Consider the following 26,001-nt stretch of genomic DNA (forward strand, 5'->3'; position numbering starts at 1 on the left):
CTCACTCATCCCCCCTTACACTCATCACGAGCCGCTCCTCACTCATCCCCCTACACTCAACACGAGCCACTCCTCACTCATCCCCCCTTACACTCATCACGAGCCACTCCTCACTCATCCCCCCCTACACTCAACACGAGCCACTCCTCACTCATCCCCCCTTACACTCATCACGAGCCGCTCCTCACTCATCCCCCTACACTCAACACGAGCCACTCCTCACTCATCCCCCCTTACACTCATCACGAGCCGCTCCTCACTCATCCCCCTACACTCAACACGAGCCACTCCTCACTCATCCCCCCCTACACTCATCACGAGCCACTCCTCACTCATCCCCCCCTACACTCATCACGAGCCACTCCTCACTCATCCCCCCTACACTCAACACGAGCCGCTCCTCACTCATCCCCCTACACTCATCACGAGCCGCTCCTCACTCATCCCCCCTACACTCATCACGAGCCACTCCTCACTCATCCCCCTACACTCAACACGAGCCGCTCCTCACTCATCCCCCTACACTCATCATGAGCCGCTCCTCACTCATCCCCCTACACTCATCACGAGCCGCTCCTCACTCATCCCCCCCTACACTCATCACGAGCCGCTCCTCACTCATCCCCCCCTACACTCATCATGAGCCGCTCCTCACTCATCCCCCTACACTCAACACAAGCCGCTCCTCACTCATCTCCCCCTACACTCAACACGAGCCGCTCCTCACTCATCCCCCTACACTCAACACGAGCCACTCCTCACTCATCCCCCCTTACACTCATCACGAGCCGCTCCTCACTCATCTCCCCCTACACTCAACACGAACCGCTCCTCACTCATCTCCCCCTACACTCAACACGAACCGCTCCTCACTCCTCTCCCCCTACACTCAACACGAGCCACTCCTCACTCATCCCCCTACACTCAACACGAGCCACTCCTCACTCATCCCCCCTTACACTCAACACGAACCGCTCCTCACTCCTCTCCCCCTACACTCAACACGAGCCACTCCTCACTCATCCCCCCTTACACTCATCACGAGCCGCTCCTCACTCATCCCCCCTTACACTCATCACGAGCCGCTCCTCACTCATCCCCCTACACTCAACACGAACCGCTCCTCACTCCTCTCCCCCTACACTCAACACGAGCCGCTCCTCACTCATCCCCCTACACTCAACACGAGCCACTCCTCACTCATCCCCCCTTACACTCAACACGAGCCGCTCCTCACTCATCTCCCCCTACACTCAACACGAACCGCTCCTCACTCCTCTCCCCCTACACTCAACACGAGCCGCTCCTCACTCATCCCCCTACACTCAACACGAGCCGCTCCTCACTCCTCTCCCCCTACACTCAACACGAGCCGCTCCTCACTCATCCCCCCCTACACTCAACACGAGCCGCTCCTCACTCATCCCCCTACACTCATCACGAGCCGCTCCTCACTCATCCCCCCTTACACTCATCACGAGCCGCTCCTCACTCATCCCCCCTTACACTCATCACGAGCCGCTCCTCACTCATCCCCCCACACTCAACACGAGCCACTCCTCACTCATCCCCCTACACTCAACACGAGCCACTCCTCACTCATCCCCCCTTACACTCATCACGAGCCACTCCTCACTCATCCCCCTACACTCAACACGAGCCGCTCCTCACTCATCCCCCCTTACACTCATCACGAGCCGCTCCTCACTCATCCCCCTTACACTCAACACGAGCCGCTCCTCACTCATCCCCCTTACGCTCAACACGAGCCGCTCCTCACTCATCCCCCCTACACTCAACACGAACCGCTCCTCACTCATCCCCCTTACGCTCAACACGAGCCGCTCCTCACTCATCCCCCTACACTCAACACGAGCCGCTCCTCACTCATCCCCCTACACTCAACACGAGCCACTCCTCACTCATCCCCCCTACACTCAACACGAACCGCTCCTCACTCCTCTCCCCCTACACTCAACACGAGCCACTCCTCACTCATCCCCCCTTACACTCATCACGAGCCGCTCCTCACTCATCCCCCCTTACACTCATCACGAGCCGCTCCTCACTCATCCCCCTACACTCAACACGAACCGCTCCTCACTCCTCTCCCCCTACACTCAACACGAGCCGCTCCTCACTCATCCCCCTACACTCAACACGAGCCACTCCTCACTCATCCCCCCTTACACTCAACACGAACCGCTCCTCACTCATCTCCCCCTACACTCAACACGAACCGCTCCTCACTCCTCTCCCCCTACACTCAACACGAGCCGCTCCTCACTCATCCCCCTACACTCAACACGAGCCACTCCTCACTCATCTCCCCCTACACTCAACACGAGCCGCTCCTCACTCATCTCCCCCTTACACTCAACACGAGCCGCTCCTCACTCATCCCCCCCTACACTCAACACGAGCCGCTCCTCACTCCTCTCCCCCTACACTCAACACGAGCCGCTCCTCACTCATCCCCCCCTACACTCAACACGAGCCGCTCCTCACTCATCCCCCTACACTCATCACGAGCCGCTCCTCACTCATCCCCCCTTACACTCATCACGAGCCGCTCCTCACTCATCCCCCCTTACACTCATCACGAGCCGCTCCTCACTCATCCCCCCACACTCAACACGAGCCACTCCTCACTCATCCCCCTACACTCAACACGAGCCACTCCTCACTCATCCCCCCTTACACTCATCACGAGCCACTCCTCACTCATCCCCCTACACTCAACACGAGCCGCTCCTCACTCATCCCCCCTTACACTCATCACGAGCCGCTCCTCACTCATCCCCCTTACACTCAACACGAGCCGCTCCTCACTCATCCCCCTTACGCTCAACACGAGCCGCTCCTCACTCATCCCCCCTACACTCAACACGAGCCGCTCCTCACTCATCCCCCTTACGCTCAACACGAGCCGCTCCTCACTCATCCCCCTACACTCAACACGAGCCGCTCCTCACTCATCCCCCTACACTCAACACGAGCCACTCCTCACTCATCCCCCCTACACTCATCACGAGCCGCTCCTCACTCATTCCCCCCTACACTCAACACGAGCCACTCCTCACTCATCCCCCTACACTCATCACGAGCCACTCAACACTCATGAGTGTATGTACTTTAACTCTGTGGGTTAGACAGATTGGGAGCTCTGCTGGTCAAACAGTGCAGATGTATAATTAATAGATAGATACAGAGAGATAGATAGACAAATAGACAAAGATGGAGAGAGAGAGAGAGAGAAAGAGAGAGAGAGAGAGACAAAGAGAGAGAGAGAGAGCGAGCTTGATTGATATAGTTTGTGCTGAATATTGTAATGTATTGTATAAGTGATTATCAGCACACAGCAGCTTCTCAGACGTCAGTTTCAGTTGCTTTTATATTTTAGGATTTTTAGGAGGGTTTCTGTATCACTGCTACCTTTATATCAGTTAAACCATGTGAACATCACCCACGTGACCGTGTGTCTTCTTTCTGTCTGTTTTTCTCTCTTCATGCAGTGCGGCAGAGTTGTTCCGGTTCCGAGACACCATGAGCTGGAGCTTCTTGACTCGCCTCTTAGAGGAAATTCACAACCACTCGACATTCGTGGGGAAAATCTGGCTCACGGTCCTCGTGGTGTTTCGGATCGTTCTCACTGCCGTGGGCGGCGAGTCCATCTACTACGACGAGCAGAGCAAGTTTGTGTGTAACTCGGGCCAGCCAGGCTGCGAGAACGTGTGCTACGACGCCTTTGCGCCGCTCTCGCACGTCCGCTTCTGGGTATTCCAGATCGTTCTGGTGGCCACGCCCTCTCTGATGTACCTTGGCTACGCCGTCAACAAGATTGCACGCTTGGAGGAAGGCAAAGAGGGCGTCGTTGGCTCTTCGGTGAAATTTTCCAAGAGCAGAAAGTTCTACTTGGGCAGACGTCAGAGCCGAGGTCTGGAGGAACCCGAAGAAGATCAGGAGGAAGATCCGATGATTTACGACACGACCGAAACGGAAAGCCGAAGCGACAGCACGACTCCGGGTGCGACGGGAAGCGGTGCGAAAACGCGACACGACGGCAGACAGCGAATCCAGCGAGACGGACTGATGAGAGTTTACGTCCTCCAGCTGGTCGCTCGGTCCGCTTTAGAAATATGCTTCCTGATTGGTCAGTACACGCTCTACGGTTTCGCTGTCCCGGCTCGGTACGCGTGCTCGAGCGAACCGTGTCCTCACATCGTGGATTGTTTCGTTTCCCGTCCGACGGAGAAGACGATCTTTCTGCTCATCATGTACGCCGTCACCATGCTCTGCTTGCTGCTCAACGTCTGGGAGATGCTCCATCTCGGGCTGGGCACCATGTTCGATCTCCTGCTGGCCAGACAGCGGCGTTACGGCCCGGACGACGACCTCGCCGCGAGCGAGGAGAACGGACGAGGAGGATACGGAGGGTACGCGCTGTCCTGGACGTCTCCTTCAGCGCCGCCGGGCTACAACATCGCCGTGAAGGCGGAAACGGTGCCGTTTAAACAGAAGGAGGAGGCGACGGAGGAGGAGGCATCACCCAGGGCGCATCAGCAGCAGTACGGAAGCACAGAAGACAACTTCCTCCAGGTACAGAAAGCAGCGGAAAAGAACAGAAAGGCAAAGGAACAGCACGAGAAGAGAAAACGACGTGAACTTGAAAGAAACAAGCGAGACGGAAGCAGAGGGGACCGAGGGAGCAGCCGCAACAGCAGCAAGTCGGACGAGGGGAAGCCGTCTGTTTGGATTTGAGACGCGAAACAACGAGATCTGTTCGTGTCAGTAAACTGACGAGATGTTTTTTGTTTTTTCCAGAACAGCCACGAGAAAGCCATCTGTTTTACGGTTGAGGGTTTAGGTCTCGTGCTCATCTTAGTATCGGTAAACAATCAACGAGAGGAACTTAACGGTTGTATTTGAGACGTGAAGCGATTTAGAAACACGCTACGTTTTTGCAACAGCATGTAGCCTATTATTAGCATGTAGCGATTTGGGACACGGCAACCGGATCAGCGAATCAGACAACGGGAAATTCGGATTCGAGACGTAGCCGCGAACTAGGACGTCGTCGTTTCATGAATAAAAACAAACATGTGAAAAGCATCGATCACTGAGACACGTAGCAGAAGTCGGTACGATTAAACCGTCCTCCTCGTCTAAAAGCACTCGATTGCACAATCGCAAACTTCCTGAATCGGAAACAGCTGGATTTGCCACAGAGGATTGTGGGTAATGGCAATAAACCTGCATCCGCAGGCTTCGTAAACACGGCTGGCACCGGTTTCTTGTCCCTTTAGGAAATTAAAGAAACGTGCACAAATGAGGCAGAGTTTTTTTTTTTTTTTGTCCTTTCAGCTAATCTGGAGTAGCGCTAACGTTAGCATGCTGAAGGTTTCGTAAACAAGCGTTTCCCTTTTTGTCTCCGCTTCATCGTGGAAAATTAAATAAACATGCAGAGAACTTTTATTTTTCTTTTCTCTTTGCTGTCTCAGAAGAAAAGCAGCACACACACACTGCTAGCATCAGCTCTGTGTTATTGGTTCTTTCCGTTGAAATTTAAAGAAATATGCGGAGAGAGGAGGTGTTTTTTTTTTATTCGTCTGTTTGTTTCTGGATGTCGGACATGAAAGAGATTGAAAGTTTCCTTTGAGCTAATCCAGAGCACAATCACAGCAAGATCAGAAGCAGAACTGAACCGAGACGACGGTTAGCGTCTGTTTCTCGTTGAGGTTATTTTTGTTTGGTGCTGCTATTACGTGCCTGATATTTCTTTCCTTCTTTCTTCTGTTGTTCTTGCTGTTCTTGTTGTCCAGCCCTGTTTCTCCACTCGATCGAGTTATAGCATTATTACCCAGAATGCTTTTCTGCAGTCTGCTTTTCAAGATGGAGGATGAATCAACATAAACAGGAGCAATAAAATATTTCATATTTACTGCGTGTGAGGGTTTTTATTTCCTCTGACGTGACATTTCTGTTTACAGCAGGATCATGAATATTAATTAGGTGATGCACAGAACCGGTGACTGATTGGCTGAGGAGAGACAGCGTCGTCAAGGCAACCGCCACACGTTTTTTTTGTCCTAATTCTGATTTCAGCACTGATACCGAGTGAAGTATTGAAATTCTCGATATTTAACCCAATAGCAAAATTTAACCTTGTTCTGATTGAACGTGTTCTGAAATTACGAGTAGCTCTGACCAATCAGAATTCAGGAACACGATTATTTTCCTACAACAGCACAAAATTCTCACGTCAACAGGAAGTTAAACTGGTGAGATATGGAATAATGATTTTTTTTAGATAGTTGGATCGATAATAAGCAGTTTTCATGAGCCAAGTCTGATTACCGTTAACCAGCAAACTGATTTACTTTTTTTTTTTTCTGTTTAACGCAGAGACTTTCTCACTACTTCTGTCCGAAATTGATTTGGGGGCGGGGCTACGTCAGAACACGGTTTGTGATGTCACTAATCAAATGCCATGGTTTTGGACCAATCCCGTCTAAGAGATTAGAGAATAACAAAGCGGGAACCGGACCTGTTCGCTAAACTACTTAGCTAGCTAGCTAACAAACAGGTAGTGGTTGTCATGGTAACAGGGTGTAATGAGGATGTGTGCTTTTGTGGGGTTTTTTGGGAATGCTAATATTCCAGCACTGACTTCCTGTAAGCACTTGATCCGGATCAGGATTGCGGTTTTTCTGGAGTCTGTCCTGGGAAAACCTGGTGGTGAGGCGTGAATACACACAGGGCAGCATACACACACATACATACACACACACACACACACACACACACACCTAGGGGACTAGTTATCTTAGCCAATCCACCTTCTACTTCTACTGTTTTTGGGAAGAACCCGGAGAACCGGAATGCTGCCCTAAATGCTAATAATGGAAAATTCCTGTTGTCTAAGATGCGCCTGAGACGGAAAACGCAGGAATTCCCAGTTTTCATGACCTCTTACTCCATCTCGGAGAGTTTTAACACTCCTGTGTGGTTCATACAGATGGAACGAATCACATCCGTAAATCACTACCGTAGTGTGAACGTACTGTGGTGGAAAGCAGGGTGCAAATGCGTAAAAACTGCGGAGTAACCACTCTGTACAGCCGTGGTGAGCAGAAAAGTCGTAAACTCAGTGCGTTGTTTGTATTTGGGTGAATCCTGTAATCATCGTCAAAGTCTACTGAGGGTCAAAACCAGGAAGTCATACAAGAAACATTTCTCAAGCTGGATGCAAACTAATTTATTAGTATTTTATTCGTAAAAATCATTCGTAGTAGAATTTACACAAGAAATTTTGTATATGTCAAGTTCAGGAAAAATGTCCGTATCCTACGTTTGGCTCCTGAGTTTAATGTGAACCTCGATTGATCGAATAATTGTTCAAATAATTGTCGATGAGTTACTGCGATTTTATACACGGATTACGCCGTCAAGTATAAATCACTTCCTGAGACACTTAAAACACTCCTCTGTTTTCATAATCTTCTCACCACCCTTTTATGGAGTTTTGTGGGCGTCGCTAAAGGTAAATGAGCTGCATGTATATGCTTTGCACTTTATGGCTGATGGGCAACACAGATACGCATATAAACATGAAAAAAAAAAATTTGTAAATGTGGAGGAAATATTTACACAAAACTTTACACACAATTTTACTACAGAAAGAATAAGTGAAGCCCAGTGAGTGAGATTTCGCAAAGAAACAAAGGAACACGAAGGTGTGTAAAGACGAACTAATCAAGAGCTGAACTCAGAACAGGTGAACACATTAGGTAACAGACCAATCACAGGAGAGTCGGGGACATTTTATACACAGGTGACGTTTCCTCCTCTGTGTAAGTTTCAGATAAAACATTAAAACAAAATCTACATCCTGTAAAGCGTCCCAGCTCTCTGTATCTCCACTTTACCTTCAAATAGAATCATTAACACTCTTTTTTTTTTTTTTACATTAACGTGTAAATCTGTTTAACATTTCATTCCTGAAACATCGTCCTTTTCCACGAGTCGTCTGTTACAGGTCACCCCTATTAAATATTTGGAACATTCCATAAGTTACAGCAGCAGTTCATCAGGACGTTGCATCATCTGAATTTCCTGAAGATCACGGGAAGAAGAAAAGCAAAGGAAAGTTCTCTTGTTTTTATTTTTTTTCTATATTTATGATAATGTGACAGTGATTGACGAGGTCACTTTGAAAGAACACACATTATAGGCTGATTTTTTTAAATGAATTAACAAAAATACATTTTAATTGAATTATTAGAAGATCCTTAATGTCCTCTCATTAGCATGTTAACTTGCTAACCACATCTTGTGTATTTGCTCATTCTATGCTTAAAAACTCAACTATGTTACTCATTTAAAACCAAAATGCAGCACTGAAGCTGTCTAAGAAATGAGATTGTTGAATGAGATGGGTTAAAACATTTACTCAACAATTAATTTAATGTTTTTATTCGATAAAACGGTACAGCTTGTTTGGACACGGTGTTCTCCCCTCAATGTTACTCAGTGCGCATGCTCCGCTCCGCCAGGGGGCGCTCCACACTCAGTACACTACACTGCACCTGGTCGCGTCTCTGTTCCAAATCTATCTCTGTGCACTATATTCGCGCCCTTACGTCAGCAGTGCAGTGACGGTTTCTGCGCCCTACCTAGTGCACTAGATGTGTGATTGCGGATTGAACCGCGGCGGACATTTCGGAGGGCATTTTGAAAAGCTTTTACACGGAGCTTTGTTTAGGAGCTTGAACATTTTAGAGCAGGTTAAATGTTTTAAATTGCGGTTTATTTTCTGTCATTTTCACCGCATCCTGTAATTACAGCCTTCTTGTAAAAGGTAAGAGTGAGTTTGGTGATATTCTTTAAATCTGTGTCGCTAAATAAGCGGCGTTTTAGCTAACTGAGCTAACAGTGCTAACAGCTAACAGAGCTAGCGACTACCATAGTAACCATAACAAACAGCACACAGTAATAAACAATAATAATAAATAAGAGTTATTTACAGTGTTTAAATATTCATAGTGAGCTATAGGCTAACTCCTGAAAGTTTAATTCACTGTTTTATGTTTTGTTTTTCTCTATAAAAGCATGATTATAGTAGTGTTTATAATGCGCATGCGCATTAGCTACAGCAGCTGTTTATCAGCAGTGAGTAATATTTCTGTTTATAAAAAAATAAAATTTGTGAAGACACAATAAGAATAAATTATGTGTTTTGTGTTTTATAGCTAAACATTGAGTGCGTGTGTGTGTGTGTGTGTGATCTACAACAAGTTTCATAAGCTCACTCATCTTCGGCCCTGTTTGGACGGGATTAGTTTCCTGGACATTCACTTTAATTTCAGTTTTATTAAAAAAATAATAATAATAATTTAATTAATTTAAATGTAATCAGATAGTTGTGTAAAGCCCTGTTTGGATGGGATTAGTTTCCCATGTGGAGGTGTGTGATGTCATTATTCCCGTATTTAATCCGAATCCATCATGTCCGTATCGGAAAACTAATCCCGTCTGAATAGTACTCAAGTCTCTCCCTCGCTTTAGATCTGGAGTTCCTAAACCTTTTGGCCAAAGGGACATGCTACATTTAAAAAAAAAAAGTAAATAAATAAAATTCCAGCTGTATGCTATAGGGCTACTGTAACATTTGAACGTTTTATGACGTCAGTTACGTACGTTATGCTGTTTACGCAAGTGACTTAAAAACCAATGGAAATTTTCCTCGCACTGACCCATCAGACTGGTTGTGTCATTACAGGAAACTAATCCATGACCCGATACGGAGCAGAGGAGCGGTGTATACTCAGCGCGTGATTCGCATTCGCGTGTGGAAACCGCGGTAACACGAGCAGCGTTACCGTATTCACACGCTCGCTTCGTATCTTACGTACATCCGCAGCGTTAAAACGCGACGTCTCTGTCTGTCAGGTTTCCGAGTCGAACTGTAAAGCGATTTTGTCTGTGTCTCTCTTAAAACTTTCCGCCGTCGTCGTGATTGTTGTCATGAGCTGCGTCTCGAATCTAAAACTCTGACTTTACGCTCCAAAATATCTACTAAACTAGAAAATCCAGAAGGCTGGTGCACGAAACTGAGCAGGTTTGAAGGCGATGTGAGACGTTTTAAAGACTGAGACGCTAGCTGTAACAGGAACCCCGGTTAGCGTTAGCGCTCGATAACGCTGTAGAATAGTGCGTACAGTAGGGATGAGATTCGAGACACAGCGCTAGTTTGTTTAGACGAGGTAGCTGGACGGGGAATTTCCCCTTTGATTATTACAGAGTATCAGGAGAGTGAAAGACTAAAATAACACGTACGATATTAAATTAAACGCGGCTTGTCTGAATGCGAAGCCCAGTGATATTATCAAATCATTTAACACAAAATCCATCTTCGATATCTTTAATAGTTTGTAGCCTAAATTTAGTGAATGAAATGAAACAAAAGAGGAGATTGTGACTTTGTCTCACGACCCCTAGTTTTGGGAAGCCCTGCGTCAGTGTTTAATCTGAGCTGGATTGTGGAGATTTATACCCAAGTGCTGCTGCTGTAATCATAAACACTGTCCTGGTGCTCTGTCTGAGTCTCTCCTGTCGTCTCGGGGAGTTTATTTCCTCCCTGCTGTCGCTTCTGGGGTCTAAATCTGCGTCTGGGTTTCTGTAGATCTGCGCCGAGTCTGATTCATGTGCATCTGACTATTTATAAAAATCAGGGTGTGTATGAGGTGTCCTCGTCTCTCTCTCTCTCTCTCTCTCTCTCTCTCTCTCTCTGTGTGTGTGTGTTTTTTTTTTTTTTTTTTTACTTTGTAAATCTGTCCGTCTCAAACCAGCAGATTTTGACATTTCTTAAATATTTCTCTAATAATCATTAATAATGAAGACTGTGTTTATAGAAGTTCAGACTTATAGAGTTACTCACCTATAACTGAGTGCACTGTACTACTCTGTGTGTGTGTGTGTGTGTGTGTGTGTGTGTGTGTGTGTGTGTGTGTGTGTGTGGTGTCTCCGAGCAGGTGAAGCGGTGTAATGCAGCGTGTGTTAGCAGTGCGTGAGCCGCTGGGCGCGCTCGTGCCTGGGCCCCGCCCACTGGAGGGGAAGTCGTTTTACCTGGATGAGGTGAAGAGTCACTCGTGCGGCGTCCTCACCAAACTCATCATCCGCCTCGGAGGGGTAAACATCACTTCCTGTCCTGACCAGGGCTGCGACATGATTCGATACCGAACGATACGATACAACATATGATACGATATTATATAATACGATATGATACAATACGTTATAACACGATACTAATGATACGGTATGATATAATACGATACGTAAGGGGTAATCCACGGCTAGGTTTACGTTACACGATTTTAACGCACGACGTGGAGGCGACGAATCACCCGTCACAAATCGGGGCGCATTAAAGTCGTGTAACACGCCTCGCCGTGGATTATCCCTCTTATACCGCGCTCACGTAGCAGCACTGACGAGTTAAAGCTGTCACTGATGTTTGAAGAGCAAAATTTGACTGAAAGGATAAAAATAACGGTTAAATTACGTTAGTTAGTTAGTTAGATGTAGAATTCTGCTCGCTTTAGATCATACACAGAGATAGATAGTGCGATAATATTACATTTATTTGAATGAATTATAATAAATAGTTATTAGAGAGTGTGTGTGTGTGTGTGTGTGAATTAGCTGCGTCTGTGCCGCGTCTCTACTGATAATGAAGCTGTGAGGGTAACTACTGTATGTTGCTATGGTTACGCTTGTTTATAGGCAGCGCGTTAATTTAGAACGGTGATTAAACTGACTGGAACTACTCGCGTCTTTATTTGAACTTTTCTTTTTGCGCAGAAAGTGGAGAGTTTCCTCTATAAGGACGTGAACGTCGTCATCACGGGAAACAGGGACGCCCTGACCGACATCACGGCCCCATCGGGAAAGGTCAAAGGTCACGATTCTCCTCGTGAGCAGAGAGCGAGCGGGACCGCCGCGGCTCAGCGGCCGGGAACCCCGAGAGCAGCGGTGAGCGCGGGTTTACTCTCACTGACGCTTTACACTGTACTGCAAACTCACTGAGTCAGTCAGATGAATCATTTAGATCAGATAATGAATCAGTTGTTCGGAATGACTCGTGATGAATCACTTCGTACCAAATGATTCATCAGTTACTGAAATGAAATGAATTGAATTGGACGTGTTTTTGTGCGCAGGTGTGCGGCAGCCGAGGAAAAGCCTTGCTGGAGAAAGCCATCCGCAATAACGTACGCACATGTTTATTTTACACGTTAATTATTACTGTGTGTGTGTGAGTGTGTGAGTGTGTGTGATGTGTGAATAATAAATACTGGTGTGTGTTGTGTAATGGTTTCAGGAGCAGGCTCGGGGTGGTGTGTTGTCCAGCGCCGCTCGCTACTGGGGCGTGAAGATCGTGTCTGTAGACCGTATCCTTTTATTAACTCACCTTTATTTATTTATTTATTTATTTATTTATTTATTTATTCATTCTAATTAATAAATATTAGCTTCTATTCATTGTTTCACTTGTTTAATACTAAATATTAATTTACGTATTAATTTATTTTAAATGTTAACAAATATTTTTTATTTAATATACATGCAAACTAAATTTTATAATAAAATGTATATATATTTAAAATATAAAATATTGTATATTTATACTTACTTTATTTCTTTAATATAGAAGTGATAAACATCAACAGTCTTTTAGTTTATTATAAATGTGTGTGTGCGTGTTGTGGCGCCTGTTGCAGTGTGTTTATAGTGACAGTAGGTGGAGCTGTTTGCACTTCTGATATGAAACACACACACACACACACACACACACACGCACCCACACACACACCCACACACACACACTCTCTGTGCTGTGTATGATATTTCTCTTTAACTGAGTTACTCACTCAGAGTTTATGAAGGTTGTAGAGGAGCTGAGCTCACACCGCTCCGCTCACACACACCGCAGGAGAGAGGTACACCTCTCACACACACCTCTCACACACACACTCACTCACACACTCACACACTCACACACACACACACACACACACTCTCTCTCACACACTCACTCATTTATTTATTTATAAAGTTTATTATAAAATTTTATTTTACTTTAAGAATTTTCTTTAATTTTAATCTATTTTGAAATTTATATTTCCTTGTTTAATTCTTTTTATTTAATCCTTTGTTTTATTTTTTTTATGTTTTTAGTTCTTAGGGTCTTCGTTCCCTGTTTTTAATGTTTTATTCTTTCATTCTGAAATGTTTCATAACTGTGTGTGTGTGTGTGTGTGTGTGTGTGTTATAAAGGAGAAGAATTCGAGTGAATGTTCAAGTGTGCGTGTCATCAAAGGTACTGAGAGGATTTATTATTATTATTATTATTATTATTATTATTATTATTAACATTATTGTTATCATATGTATGTGTGAGTGTGCAGTATAATACATTCGTGTGTGTGTGTGTGTGTGTGTGTGTGTGTGTGTGAATATTACCCATGATGCAGCTGGCAGTCTGAAGGTGGACTTTGTGAAGGTGGAGGACTCGGGCAGGTGAGCGCTCGCTCCACTAACACACTCCTGTAAAGAGAGAAATACACACTGCACTGGTGTCTGCAGTTACGTTACACACACCGGTGTTGTGTTAAAGCACACGCTCAAGCAGAATTATTGGCACCCTTCCCTTCAGCAGAACGGGTTTAACACGAAGACAAGAAACACATTTAAACACAAAGATTTCAATTTTCAAACTTCCTCTTACAAAAGCAGCGTAAGAATTCGCTAACTGCTCTGTAGCCCTAAAGTCTATTTAAACTGTGCTTTAGGTCTTTGTCCTGTTTCTTCTGTGGAATAATCATGAGGCTGCACACGAAACGCTCTTCTCCATCACCACCGATCAAACGAAATAACTTTCCAACGCAGAAGGTACCGATGGCCACCTGTCGCTTCAGCTACCGGAAATCACACACGCAGACGCAGCTCAGATTAATACTGAGCACAGGTAGAGTCGGAATAACAGGTAGAGTCGGAATAACAGGTAGAGTCGGAATAACAGGTAGAGTCGGAATAACCAAGTCGGAATACCAATTAGAGTCAGAATAATAGTCAGAATCTAACAATTTGACAAAACAATAGTTGGAGTCGGAATAATCGAGTAAGAACAACAATTAGAGTCAGAATAACAGAGTCAACATAACAGTTAGAGTCAGAATAACAATTTGTCAAAACAACAGTTAGAATCAGAATAATCGGGTCAGATGATAATAATTAGAGTCAGTCTGAATAACAATTAGCCAAAATAACAGCGTCGGAATAGCAGTTAGAGTCAGAAGAAGAGTCAGAATTGCCGGCCTTCACTAGATATCAGCTGTAGGGTTGCCAGTAAGTTTGAGGCAGTGCTTGAGTCGTGTTTAATAGAAGTGTTTAAGATCAAAATGTCACTCACTGAATGTGTGTTTTTTTTTTTAAATAATATTCTCTGATATATTACTAACTTTAACAAAGCTGATATTAAAATAATAAAATCCAGCACACGGACGGTACAGAAAGCAGACGAGTGTGACTGTGTGTGTGTGTGTGTGTGTGTGTGTGTGTGTGTGTGTGTGTGTGTGTGTGAGACTCTGTGGGCGGAGCCTCTGGGTGTGCATTTGTCTTATTTCTCCCTTTGTGTGACTGTGTGGAAAAAGGCCATGGACTCTGTTTGAGAATAAAGGTGCATCGTTCTGGGGTTTTTAATCCTGTTTCAGCTCACGAGGGTCACATTTCACTTAATTGAATAGCACTAAAGCTCCATTAGCCTCATTAGCTAAGTTAGATGAGGACGAACCCCCACATGAGGCCTTTCAGGGTAAATGGGTATCTGTTTCACCCCCTGCAGCGTTGAAAGAAGCTCTTCTTCACCGTTATTAGCTAATGAAGTGTTATTGTGTAAGAAGACGTGTTTATTTCAAACACACTCAGGCATTCGAGTTAACGTTATCCATAAGTAGAACTTTCATCATATGATAATTGCTTTTGTATCACGATTGGTCATAAAGTGTTGATTAATTCTCTATAACAGCAGCTCTGACAGTAGTGCAGGTTCGTACTAATACGTTATCGTTTCTATAGTAACAGCTCATTCACAGGGACGTGTACTGCAGACGCGCCACGGATGATAAACGGATTTAAAAAAATAATCATTGATATTTTGTGAGGAGACGTTTATGGAAGGAGTCTCCAGTGTCAGAGGTGAAGCCGTAGCTATAAGTTTTCCGACATCTTCAGGAGTTTATGCTTCTTTGCGTTTTCTTTTTCTTTTCAAGAGAATAAAGAGAGGCTGGTGAGGGAAGGACTGTTTATAGCTGCTGTAACGTAAGCGACAACAGGAACTCACTTGTTAAATGTAACTATGAACGGATAAAAAGTGCTGTGTGCCATTCTTCGTCCTCACTGGCAAATCGCTGTGGTATAAGAGGCTGTTTAGGAAACTAATCATCGTCAGCATGGTAACAGTAACACTGCTTCATCACACCACCCTGGCGTTGATTGTTTTCCAATAACAGCATGACACGGAGTGTGTTATTCCTTATTGATTACAGTTTAGTGTTCTCTTTGAAAATTCAGCTTTGTTGTACATCTTCACTTCTGGTGTGTTTTTATTAGAAAAGGTTTTCGTTTATTAGAAAAGGTTTTGGAGTTTGCTTCTGTGAGTAAGTACATGTGATGCTCTTTTATTTATTTATTTGTTTATTTTTAAATAGCATTTTTGTGTGTGTTTTGCTAACAGGAAGTACAGGCCTCTGTATGGCCAGTCTCTGCATTTCCCCATGCTGAGCTACACGAGAAGATTCAGTCCTTTTGAGAATCCTGCCCCAGTGCAGCCTGGGAAGACGAAAGAAGACGAGCTCAGTAAAGATAAATTCAGGTAAATATTTATACGGAAATAAAGCACAAGATTGAAATTCCTCATTCTTCTTCTTCTTGTTATTTTTCTTTTTAGCACTCAGACTCCACTCACACGTGGTTTTGTAGAGATTTCAGTGAGAGCTGCGGTGCGGATTTTTAAGTTTTATAAACTGAAGACTTGGTTTCAGTAGTTCACTAGCGTTATGTAGGAATAAAACACTTCGGCGCGTGTTGGAAAAGGAAACGATTACAATTTTAGGCTTTTTATAGTTTTATGGTTACGTTTAATGCCCGAGAACGTCCGTAAAAAAACGTTAGTTCCTGTTGTCACTTATGTTGTAGCAGCTATAAGCTTTCCTTCCCTCTCTTTTTCTCTCTCTCTCTCTAAGTTAATAAGACAAAAAAAAAAAACCCTGCAGCTTGTTACGCATGTCATAAGAATATCGGAAAACTTACAGCTTCACCTCTGACACTCGTAAACACGGTGTTTCCTTAACTGTACATCACAGTAATTTTTTTTTCCTTTCTTTCCTCACAGAAAAAGTGAAGAGCCGATCAGTAGTCACGATAAACCATCGGCAACTCCTTCCCCTAAAATATCTCACAAGAAGAAGAGCTTGGGCTACTGCGAGTGCTGCCAGATAAAGTACGAAGATCAGGACGAGGTGAGAGTTTGTTACGGCGTCTACGAGTCATGTGATAATGTAAAGAAAGCGTTAAACGATGACGCGTAGCTTCTTAACGTCATGTATGTGAGGAAAATGAAGCGGTTTCAGTTTAATCAGTCCGTGTTGTCTGTGTGGTTTTGTTTAATAGCACTTGCAGTCGGACGTTCATCGGCGCTTCGTGGAGAACGTTAATAACTACGCCGTGGTGGATCAGTTAGTGGCTTCCATGGATGCCGTTTTCTCGGGATGTAAAGATCCGCAGGATGATGCACTGATGAAGAGGTGAGCCGAGCTTTTTTCTGACTTTGTTGTACTTGTGATCAGTTTAGACACACAGGTTTCTCAACCGTTTTTCTTTCTTCAGGTTGTCAAGCTGCTCTGTAGCTCCTTCTTCTGAAATCGTGCAGCAGCGTACAAGTGAAATAGAAACGTGTCGGACAAATCAAGAGACCCTTGCAGAACCCGCAAGCAATGTGGAAGTCCAACAAGAATGTGTTCGTGACCCCCCAGTTCTCCCTCAGGAGCCTCAGGAACCTCCTGTAGATGCTCCTCCTTACACTTCCTTGGACCCCGAGTTTGAGGATGAAAAACTAAACTCGACAGCAAACTCTGAAACCTGTGTTCCCAGTCCTCGCCCTCAGGACGATGTTATTGTGGACAGTAAACATCTAGAGTGCTCTCCGCCTTCTCCAGGAGCGGGGTCAGATGGTCATAAACCCAATGCTCCACAGGAGCTTGGAGAAATCTCTCCGAGACCTTCCCATGGCCTAGAAACGTCACTAAACGAGGACAGATCTTCATCAACTTGTTTAAAAAGTCCCAAGCAGCGTCAAGAAGATCCCGTGAATGATTTACCTTCATGTGCACGGTTAATGGAAAGGGAACAGACTTCCTTTGTAGATGCCACCTCTTGCTCTCCGGCGTTTCATTCCCTGCCATTTCGGTCATTGTCCACCAGAATTTCAGACGGCCTGAACCCCAGGAAGCGCAGCAGATCCTTTATTCTCAGCCCAAAGACCTCAAAGATGAGGAGGACTAATCTGTGGTCTGATCCAACCAATCAGAACAGTGATATCAACATCAGATTTGATCGCGTACAGCAGAATGTGATTAACGGACGCACGGAGGCTAATGACATTACTGAATGCAAGCTGGAAACTGCAGAGCAGGATCCTTTACCAAACGTTTCCCTCAGCAACGTGGCAACTCCAGAGGATCGCTTGTCTTTCCGGAACGATCATCAGGATGAACCGGTCTCTCAAACATACCCAAACAACAAAGCTTGTGATGTCTCCTCAGAACTCAGTCCTCCTCAGCTGTACCCTTTCTTCCACGATGACGTCTACCAAAATCACCCGCCATTTCTTGAGCCTCCTAAACTTGCTCCTAGTGCTCCCTTTCCTTCTACAAGTAAGACCTCCAGCGCTTCTCTCCTGTCTCAGTCCTTTTCGTCCGTCTGCATCGAGCCTGCGCTCGTCCCGAACACTTTTTCCGCTGCTTCTTCCGAATCGGATTGGGATTCCGGCCTCCTGTCGCGGTTGGCACCGCCGCTTCACCTCCAGCCCAAAGGGGGGCGCTGTGAGCTGGACTTAGGGCTGCTTCTGCAAAGTTCCTGCGCCGGGATGCAGGACGGAAGCTACACATCGCGACTGTGTTCCGTGTTGCAGCCCACCGCTTCTTCATCGCACGCTGGTTTTGGAGATCCGAATACCATGTACCGACCGATCGAGACGATGGACAGGCGGATAATTCAGAGTCTGGGAGTGTAGTAGCAGGACCGAGACTGAAGAGATCTGTCGATTTCATGCTAGCTCAGTTGAAACTTAGAGGCGGAGTGCATTTGGCTAGCGTGGTGTTTTTCCGCTTAGCAGCACAGTGGGGTCAAAGGATGAAGGATGAACACGATCCCGACTTCTCATTCTGGATATAAAGGTGATATCTGAGCTTGTAACATGAGTTGATGCTAATCTAGTAGCAATAACGCAACATTTGTGTTGGTGTGCTTTAAGATCTTTCACATGTAAGATGTAAGATCCGCTTCGCATTAGCTAGCCTCATCACCAAAGTGACTGGACAGGGAGGACCTTCTGTAATGTGTCTCTGCTTTAGCGGCGCACTGAAACCTGTATGATAGAATAAGGGGGGTGTTCTTCAAGAACCCTGCTTTGGGAGAGGACACGGAAACCATTACGCCAAGAGCGCAATAACAATCCAAATCCCAAGCAGTTTTCTGCTAACGAATTTGCAGAGCAGCAGCACTTAGCACACGTTAAACTCTCCAGGTGACGTCACACGGCTAGGATCACTAGGTTCATTCGCTAGGATCACGATCTGCTTTGTAAGCGACCACCAAACCAAAGGTTCTCCACAGCTGTAGGTGTTGTACTCCGTCTAGCTCTAGGTGGGTTTGATTCACATGGTGTTAGCCAGTTAAATGTAGTGATCTCCTCAAAGCATTTATACTCGAGAGCATTATCATGCTAGCTAGTGCATATTAAAGGAATAAGCTAATCTGAAACCTTTAGCGTAAACTATAGCATCAGACAGTTCAGGATTACGCTCTCTACGCCTTCTCAGCCTTTTGACCAGCATAAAGAAGCTTTTTGTTCTCGTCTCTTCACGAGCAGCGCCCGAGAGCGAGTGCTCGCGTTGCGTGTTTAATGAAGCGCCGCCGCAGGGGGCATCGGGCAATTAGTTTAAGTGCCGCGCCTGGATGCGTTCCCGCGGATACGGCAGGGGATAAAGTGTCGAGTCAGCGCTGCACTCCTGGACAGACCAACTTTTCAGAATAGAGGCTGAATGAAAGGATGAACTTGTCGTTTATGTAAGTGTCGTGAAGAGCGAGAGAGTGGAACGGACATTTCAGGTGGTTCTTTCCTAGAACGTTTATGAGGAGCGTCGAGGTTCTACAACATACACGCTTTTAAAAAATACGTTTTGTTACCAATCAAAAATGATTCGAGTGAGCCTCGTGAATAAGTGTGTAAATCCCAAAGGGTTTGGAAACGCTGGAGCTAGTGTCAGAAAGTTACACACACACTGTGTGTGTGTGTGTGTGTGTGTGTGTGTGTGTGTGTGTGTGTGTGTGTGTGTGTGTGTGTGTGTGTGTGTGAGAGAGAAGTGGGCAGATCGTCCACGTTTTCTTTCTTAAACGTAATCCATAATGAACGAGCCGAAAAACTCATCACGTGTCGCAACACATCCATCATGCTTCTGCAATTTTATTCCAAATTTGTAGCATTTTATTTTCAACTGTTTTTATTATTATTTTTTTTTAAAGGTTTTTTTTAAGTTTTTTTTTTTTTTTTTCAGCTACCACATGACTGTTTTTATTACTTTAATTAGAATTTTTATTTTCTTTTTGTCTGGGAATCTTTTATGATGTTTATTAAAACCTGTGTAACAAAACGTGGGTTGCTTTTATGAATAAAAAAAAAAAAAAATTGCTCACTAAAAGAGTGTGTAGCGTGACTCATCACTCCCTCAGTTGCTATTTCCATCACTCTATCGAGACGTGTGTGTGTGTGTGTGTGTGTGTGTGAGAGAGCGAGAGACCAGATCAGCCACAGCTCTCACATCTACATTACAGTAAGAAATTGATTTTTTTTTTTTTTAAGATTTAAGTTTAGACTCTTTGACTGTAAACTTCCCAGAAGGAAATGATCCTCGGACTGAAGCGCTCTGTTCTATGGTTCTCCGTAAGAGTACCCTGAAGAGTTCCTCTTAAATTCCCAGTGAAACGTCTTGAGAGTCACGATTGAACAGCCAATAGTGTTTAAGATATGCCATGCCCCGCCCCCGCACTCAACACTCCTCTAACTGCCAACTCACAGAAACTCCGCCCCCTTCCTCATGAATAAACTCCACCCCTTTATTCTCTGCTGGAGAAGGGAATAGTGTGTTGTGTGAAGACACATGGATAAAAACACACCGAATACACGAACCAGGTTTACTGCTAACGAGCTGCTACTGTAGAGCAAGACACGCCCCCAGGGGGCGGGGCATATACACTCTACAGAGCACTTAAACGGATGAACATGAAGTTTTGACTGGAAATGAATCATTAAAGATTTGTGATCATCTCCCTGGAAGTGATGAACTATGTAATGAATATAGGAATATCTGCAAAAACTATTTTTATTTGTTTATTTTTTCTAGATATACTATCATTGATCTCTATAACGCTAAGGACCAGGTACTGAAAGCTCAGAAACACTGATTTTGGTTTCAGGGACACTTTAAAAATGTAGAATTCTGACTAGGATTGCAAGGGGTGCCAATAATTCTGGATCCTAATAGTTCCAAATAGTTTTGAGTAATAAATGGACTTACAAATGCATGAATATGCAAATCAGAAACGCCCCCTAACCCTACTCGGGTCCTGCCCCTATCCTGGTGTTGCATGGCCTAAATTTGCATACTGGAACGTGATTGGCTGTTACGTTTTATGATGCAGTAACACGAGTTTTTCAAAAGTATTTAAACTCATTGTATAAAGTTTATGAGGATTTTTTTTATATTGTAGCTGTTTATGCAACTTCCTCACGATACGGATTAGAGTCAGAGCAAAATCACTGCGACGTGATGCGAAGAAATACCGCCAAGTGCGCTAACTCCGCCCTGAGTGTGTAAACTCCGCCCTGAGCGCGTTAACTCCGCCCTGACTGTGCTAACTCCTCCCTGAGTGTGCTAACTCCTCCCTGAGCGTGCTAACTCCGCCCTGAGTGCATTAACTCCGCCCTGAGTGTGTAAACTCCGCCCTGAGTGCATGAACTCCGCCCTGACTGTTCTAACTCCTCCCTGAGCATGTAAACTCCGCCCTGAGTGCATTAACTCCGCCCTGAGTGCATTAACTCCGCCCTGAGCATGTAAACTCCGCCCTGAGTGCATTAACTCCGCCCTGAGCGGAGGGCGTTACGCATCGATCTGCCCTCGTTAGGCTCCCTCAGAAGGGCACATACGGCTCAGTGGTGTAAATTCTTTCACCTTGATCGGTCCAAATGTTCTGTTCCAAATTAACCAACTGTTTTAAAATGCTAGTCAGTGCACACCGTTAGCTATTACACTGTTACTATTAAAATATTTAAATAATAATATTTTTCAGTAACTGCTGACGTATAATTGCTATTTAGCGTACCTGTAGATGAGTGTTTCTTGCTGATCAGAGTGTAGTAATAATAATAATAATAATAATAATAATAATAGATAATAACGTTTCTCCCAGCTAGCATTAGAGCTAGCTAGCGATACACATTAACGTTATGTTAGCAAGATGCCAACATCGTTTGGCTTTACTGAGCTAAGTTCACTTTTCATCATGGGTATGCCTGTCCCTGACCTCAATCATCCCACAGTTCTCTCCGTCTGTCGGAATTATTTGTAAAAAATAGTTGAAAAGCGAAAACACGTCAACTGATCACTCATAATGTAATCTCTAGTTTATTGTAGCTAACATTGTTAATTGTGGAAAGTAAGTTACACACAACGTTAGTGAGTGTACACTAGCTACTACGTTACAGCAATCAAGTCCAGATTAACAGTTTAACAAATCATACATTTATTAGCTACTCCATTAGCTAGCTAGCTCCAGTTTCATAGTTCTTTTTAGGCTAAAAAGTGGTAGCTAAAGTAAGTGTATGTTGAGCTAGTTAGCTCGTTAAATGCGTTAATACATCCTACAGGGAACGAGTGAGTTTATGATCACGTTTGCGTCCTTGCGCAAGTCGTTAGCTGTTTCAGCTATGAGCCGTGGTGTTCCAGCTTCACGTAAAAATCTTATTAGCGTCTTTATTTGCTGTTGAGGTGTTAAAGTGTGCAGAAAACGTGCTGTGACAGTGAGCGAGGTGTTACGGAGATTTTTTAATCTATCAGCGTATCTGTAGCTGTCGTGAGAGTTTGCTGTCCTCCTATTGGTGGATTTTAGGCGAGCGTCGTAGCGGCGCTCACGCTCCGACAGAACTTTGTCGTCAGCCATGTTGTTACGTTGTACTGTAAGCGTCAAGAGCAAAACTCATGACTGGAGAATTGTTCTACGGAAAATCGCACAGCGTAAACCTGTAGGAGTTTTAATCGCTTCGGTAGCGACAGGTGCAGAGGGACCGCGTGCGCGTTTGAACAGTCGGAAGCTGGTCGCAGTCGGTGGAGATCAGCAGCGGAATCGTGTGAGGGGGAAAAAGAGCGCCGCATTGAGAAGCCCCGCCCCCTGCCTGATGTGAGCCAATCAGAAGGCGCTGTGGCTGTAGGGCAGCGCCGCGCTCCCGGAGCAGGTTTGTGATTAGTGATTAGCGCACGTGAGTGAGTGAGCGAGCGAGCGAGCGCGTGCGGGCGGTTTTTCACTGCAGAGCCAGCGCGCGCCGTGAGCTCGGTACCGTGTGCGGCTCCGGTGCGGGATTTTTTTTCCCTCCTCTCGCTCGCGCATCAGTTACAATGGCTTAATAAAGCGTCGCGCGCTGCACGTCTCGGTGCTGAGTGTCATCTCTTTATTTTGTTTTGTTTTATTTTTTTCCGTTCTACCGGATTTGTCCTTGTTTTCATGCCCGCGCGCAGTATGTGAACGCCATGCGGGCGGCGCGGTGCCTCCTCCTGTGGGCTGCGGTCTCCGTTACAGGTAAGAACCGACCGAACCGGGGCGTGTGTGTGTGTGTGTGAGATTTATTTCACCCTCCCGTTTTTCTTCTTTACTGCGGAAAGTTAATCCACAGGCTCGCTGAGATTTTACGGTTTAAACGGAATCGGAAGAGAGATGCACAGGGATCCGGTAGGGATGGACGGTCGTGTGCTCTGCGCACTCACCGGGTGTGTGTGTGTGTGTGTGTGTGTGTGTGTGTTTAAACGCCGCAGGCTGGAGCACCGCATCGCGGCAATGGCGAGAGAGAGGAGGGGGGATCGGGATCGGGAACGGAGACGGGCGCGCGCATCGTGAGGAAGAGATCACGCGGCCGCAGCGGCTCCAGCAGCGCGCGGATGGAGAGGGAGGCGAGCTCGCGCACGGTCGCCTGGATACCAGAGTGAAGAGCGAGGACGCCGACGCGCTTCACGTGAGTGACGCTTCGTTATGATTTCGTTTTTAATCGCTAACGTCATTATCCGCGACGCGGTGTGTGTGTGTGTGTGTGTGAGGAGCGCTTTAACTAACACCCGCCACCGGCCGCAGTCACGCATGCGCAGTGGCACAGTGCTGCACTTCAGCTTCAGCACTGACCTTCCCACTGAAGGGGCTTAATGATTTACTTCATCAGACAGGAAATTAATCAGATCCTCACTAGTACACTTACTTTTCTACTTCAGCTCTGAGCACACACACACTCACATACACACACACACATACACACTCACACACACACATACACAATCTCACACACTCCCTCTCTCAGTCATACACACACACACACACACTCCCTCTCTCACTCACACACACACACTCACATACACACACACATACATACATACACACTCACTCACTCACTCACACACACACACACACACACACACACACACACACTCCCCACTCACACTCTCACATACACACACTCTCTCACACACACACACACACTCATTCATTCACTCACTCACACACACACTCACTCAGTCATTAGTGTGTTAGTTTGCACTCTGAGGTAAATAACAGTCAGTCAGCCCTTATTCACAGCTTCCTCTGCTGCAATAATAATAATAATAATAATAATAATAATAATAATAATAATCAGTGACGGCGTGACGCTCTCTTTTGGTACTGATACTGTTAGAGTATAAATATAATAACAATTCATCCTAACTAAAGTTACAGGATCCGATATCCGTTTTATTCCGATACGTTTTCTCCGATATCGACCCGATATTATAATTCTATAAAATATTTTTATTATTTAATTTAATGGCATAATTTGTCCCAGATTTTTCTCCTTGGACAGCCATTTTGCCGTTTTGTTTTCCTAAATATAGATGCGAAACGATTAATACCGTAATGAATTGTGGAAAAAAAAAATTGTGACGCAAAGAAAAACCTGAAATTTTCATCTTGCTTTAACATTTTTTTTATTAAATTAGAATGAATTAGTGAATGTGTCGTGTGCTATAGTTAGACACGTGGTCACGTTTCGTCCTCCTGTGAGGATGATGACAGAAAACTTAGACATGGCAATACAATCGTCATAAACGATCAGTAATAATTACCGTATCTGTGTTGTAGCTCGTTTTTCCGGATCTTTCCTTCGGCTCGGATGCAGCCTTCTTTCTCAGGTTCGCTAAATGCCTCTGGTCATGTGACCAATTCCACCCCGAACCCCAGCCAAGGGTTATAATTTAATGTGTAGACGCCTTTAAGTGAAACACACACACACACATTATGATTAACGCAGCTAATAAACGCTTTGCTGCTCCTAAATCTAACCTTAACCTCAGGAAGCAAACTCCAGCGTTCTACTCTTTCATTTATTTCTTACTTTTTAAACTAAAAAGCTGCAGGTTTTTTTTCCTTGTGAGGACCAGATACCTGTCAGATACCCGTCCTGTCCTTGTGGAACATTTGGTCCCCATATAGATATAAAAACACACACACACACACACACACTGAGTGTGTGTAAAGTAAGATGGAGTTACGAAGTGGAAATAAACAACATAAACAGTAGGTGTAATATCTGTCACTAGGGTAAAGCTCCACTCTGATTGGTTACTTGATAGTCTCTAACACCCAATCAGTGGACTCCTTTAAGTTGCAAATAAAATGACTCCAGATTTTGTTAGCTTAGCCTGTGGACATTTAAGCCACGCCCCTAATATTATTATTATTATTATTATTATTATTATTATTATTAACTCTCCTGTTTGGCGATTATAACAGCGTCTTGCCCTTATGTTCAGTGCGTGTGTGTGTCAGTGCGTGTGTGTGTCAGTGCGTGTGTGTGTCAGTGCGTGTGTGTGTCAGTGCGTGTGTGTGTCAGTGAGTGTGCGTGTGTGTGTCAGTGAGTGTGTGTGTGTGTGTGCGTGTCAGTGAGTGTGTGTGTGTGTGCGTGTCAGTGAGTGTGTGTGTGTGTGTGTCAGTGAGTGTGTGTGTGTCAGTGAGTGTGTGTGTGTCAGTGAGTGTGTGTGTGTGAGTGAGTGTGTGTGTGTCAGTGAGTGCGTGTGTGTGTGTGTGTGTGTGTGTGTGTGTGTGTGTGTGTTGTGTCAGACTTTAACTCCGCAGGTCCATTAGCTTCTGGCACATTGACAGATTTCCTCATTAATGTTTAAAGTCGGAGTCGGACGCAGCGCTCGTCTTTTATTACTTCCTTCCTGTTTCCTCCGTCCCTCTTGCTCCTCTTTCCCCTTCCTGACTTATCCCTCGTTTTCCTCATCCTTTTTTTTTCTTTTACCCTTTTCACATCTCCTCTCTTCTTTTCTTTTGCCACTTATCTGCTTTTCCTCCTTCTTTTCTGTT

The 26,001-nt window shown here is 45.1% G+C and overlaps 3 protein-coding genes across 4 annotated transcripts in view; all 3 read left to right on the forward strand.

The window, feature by feature from the left end:
* Positions 1–5,941, forward strand: part of LOC113535123 (gap junction gamma-1 protein) — a 17,411-nt gene extending 11,470 nt beyond the window's left edge. Inside the window, exon 3 of the mRNA XM_026928297.3 lies at positions 3,516–5,941. Coding sequence (XP_026784098.3) covers positions 3,547–4,761 — 1,215 coding nt within the window. The 5' untranslated portion in view covers positions 3,516–3,546 and the 3' untranslated portion in view covers positions 4,762–5,941. The remainder of the gene's footprint in view (positions 1–3,515) is intronic.
* A 1,900-nt stretch (positions 5,942–7,841) lies between these two features.
* Positions 7,842–18,836, forward strand: dbf4b (DBF4 zinc finger B). Its single transcript, XM_034309231.2, has 12 exons — positions 7,842–8,860; positions 11,034–11,190; positions 11,866–12,036; positions 12,225–12,275; positions 12,386–12,455; positions 12,940–13,004; positions 13,342–13,384; positions 13,539–13,584; positions 15,800–15,937; positions 16,457–16,583; positions 16,735–16,868; positions 16,951–18,836. Exons 2-12 carry the CDS (start codon positions 11,047–11,049, stop codon positions 18,353–18,355), a joined length of 2,394 nt encoding a protein of 797 aa, XP_034165122.2. The 5' UTR covers positions 7,842–8,860; positions 11,034–11,046; the 3' UTR covers positions 18,356–18,836.
* A 4,041-nt stretch (positions 18,837–22,877) lies between these two features.
* Positions 22,878–26,001, forward strand: part of adam11 (ADAM metallopeptidase domain 11) — a 38,446-nt gene continuing 35,322 nt past the window's right edge. For both annotated transcript variants that reach the window (XM_034309234.2, XM_034309233.2), the window contains exons 1-2: positions 22,878–23,193; positions 23,427–23,623. In XM_034309234.2, coding sequence (XP_034165125.2) covers positions 23,145–23,193; positions 23,427–23,623 — 246 coding nt within the window. In that variant the 5' untranslated portion in view covers positions 22,878–23,144. The remainder of the gene's footprint in view (positions 23,194–23,426; positions 23,624–26,001) is intronic.

The sequence above is a fragment of the Pangasianodon hypophthalmus genome, chromosome 12, assembly GCF_027358585.1.
Source record: "Pangasianodon hypophthalmus isolate fPanHyp1 chromosome 12, fPanHyp1.pri, whole genome shotgun sequence".
Classification (NCBI taxonomy): domain Eukaryota; kingdom Metazoa; phylum Chordata; class Actinopteri; order Siluriformes; family Pangasiidae; genus Pangasianodon; species Pangasianodon hypophthalmus.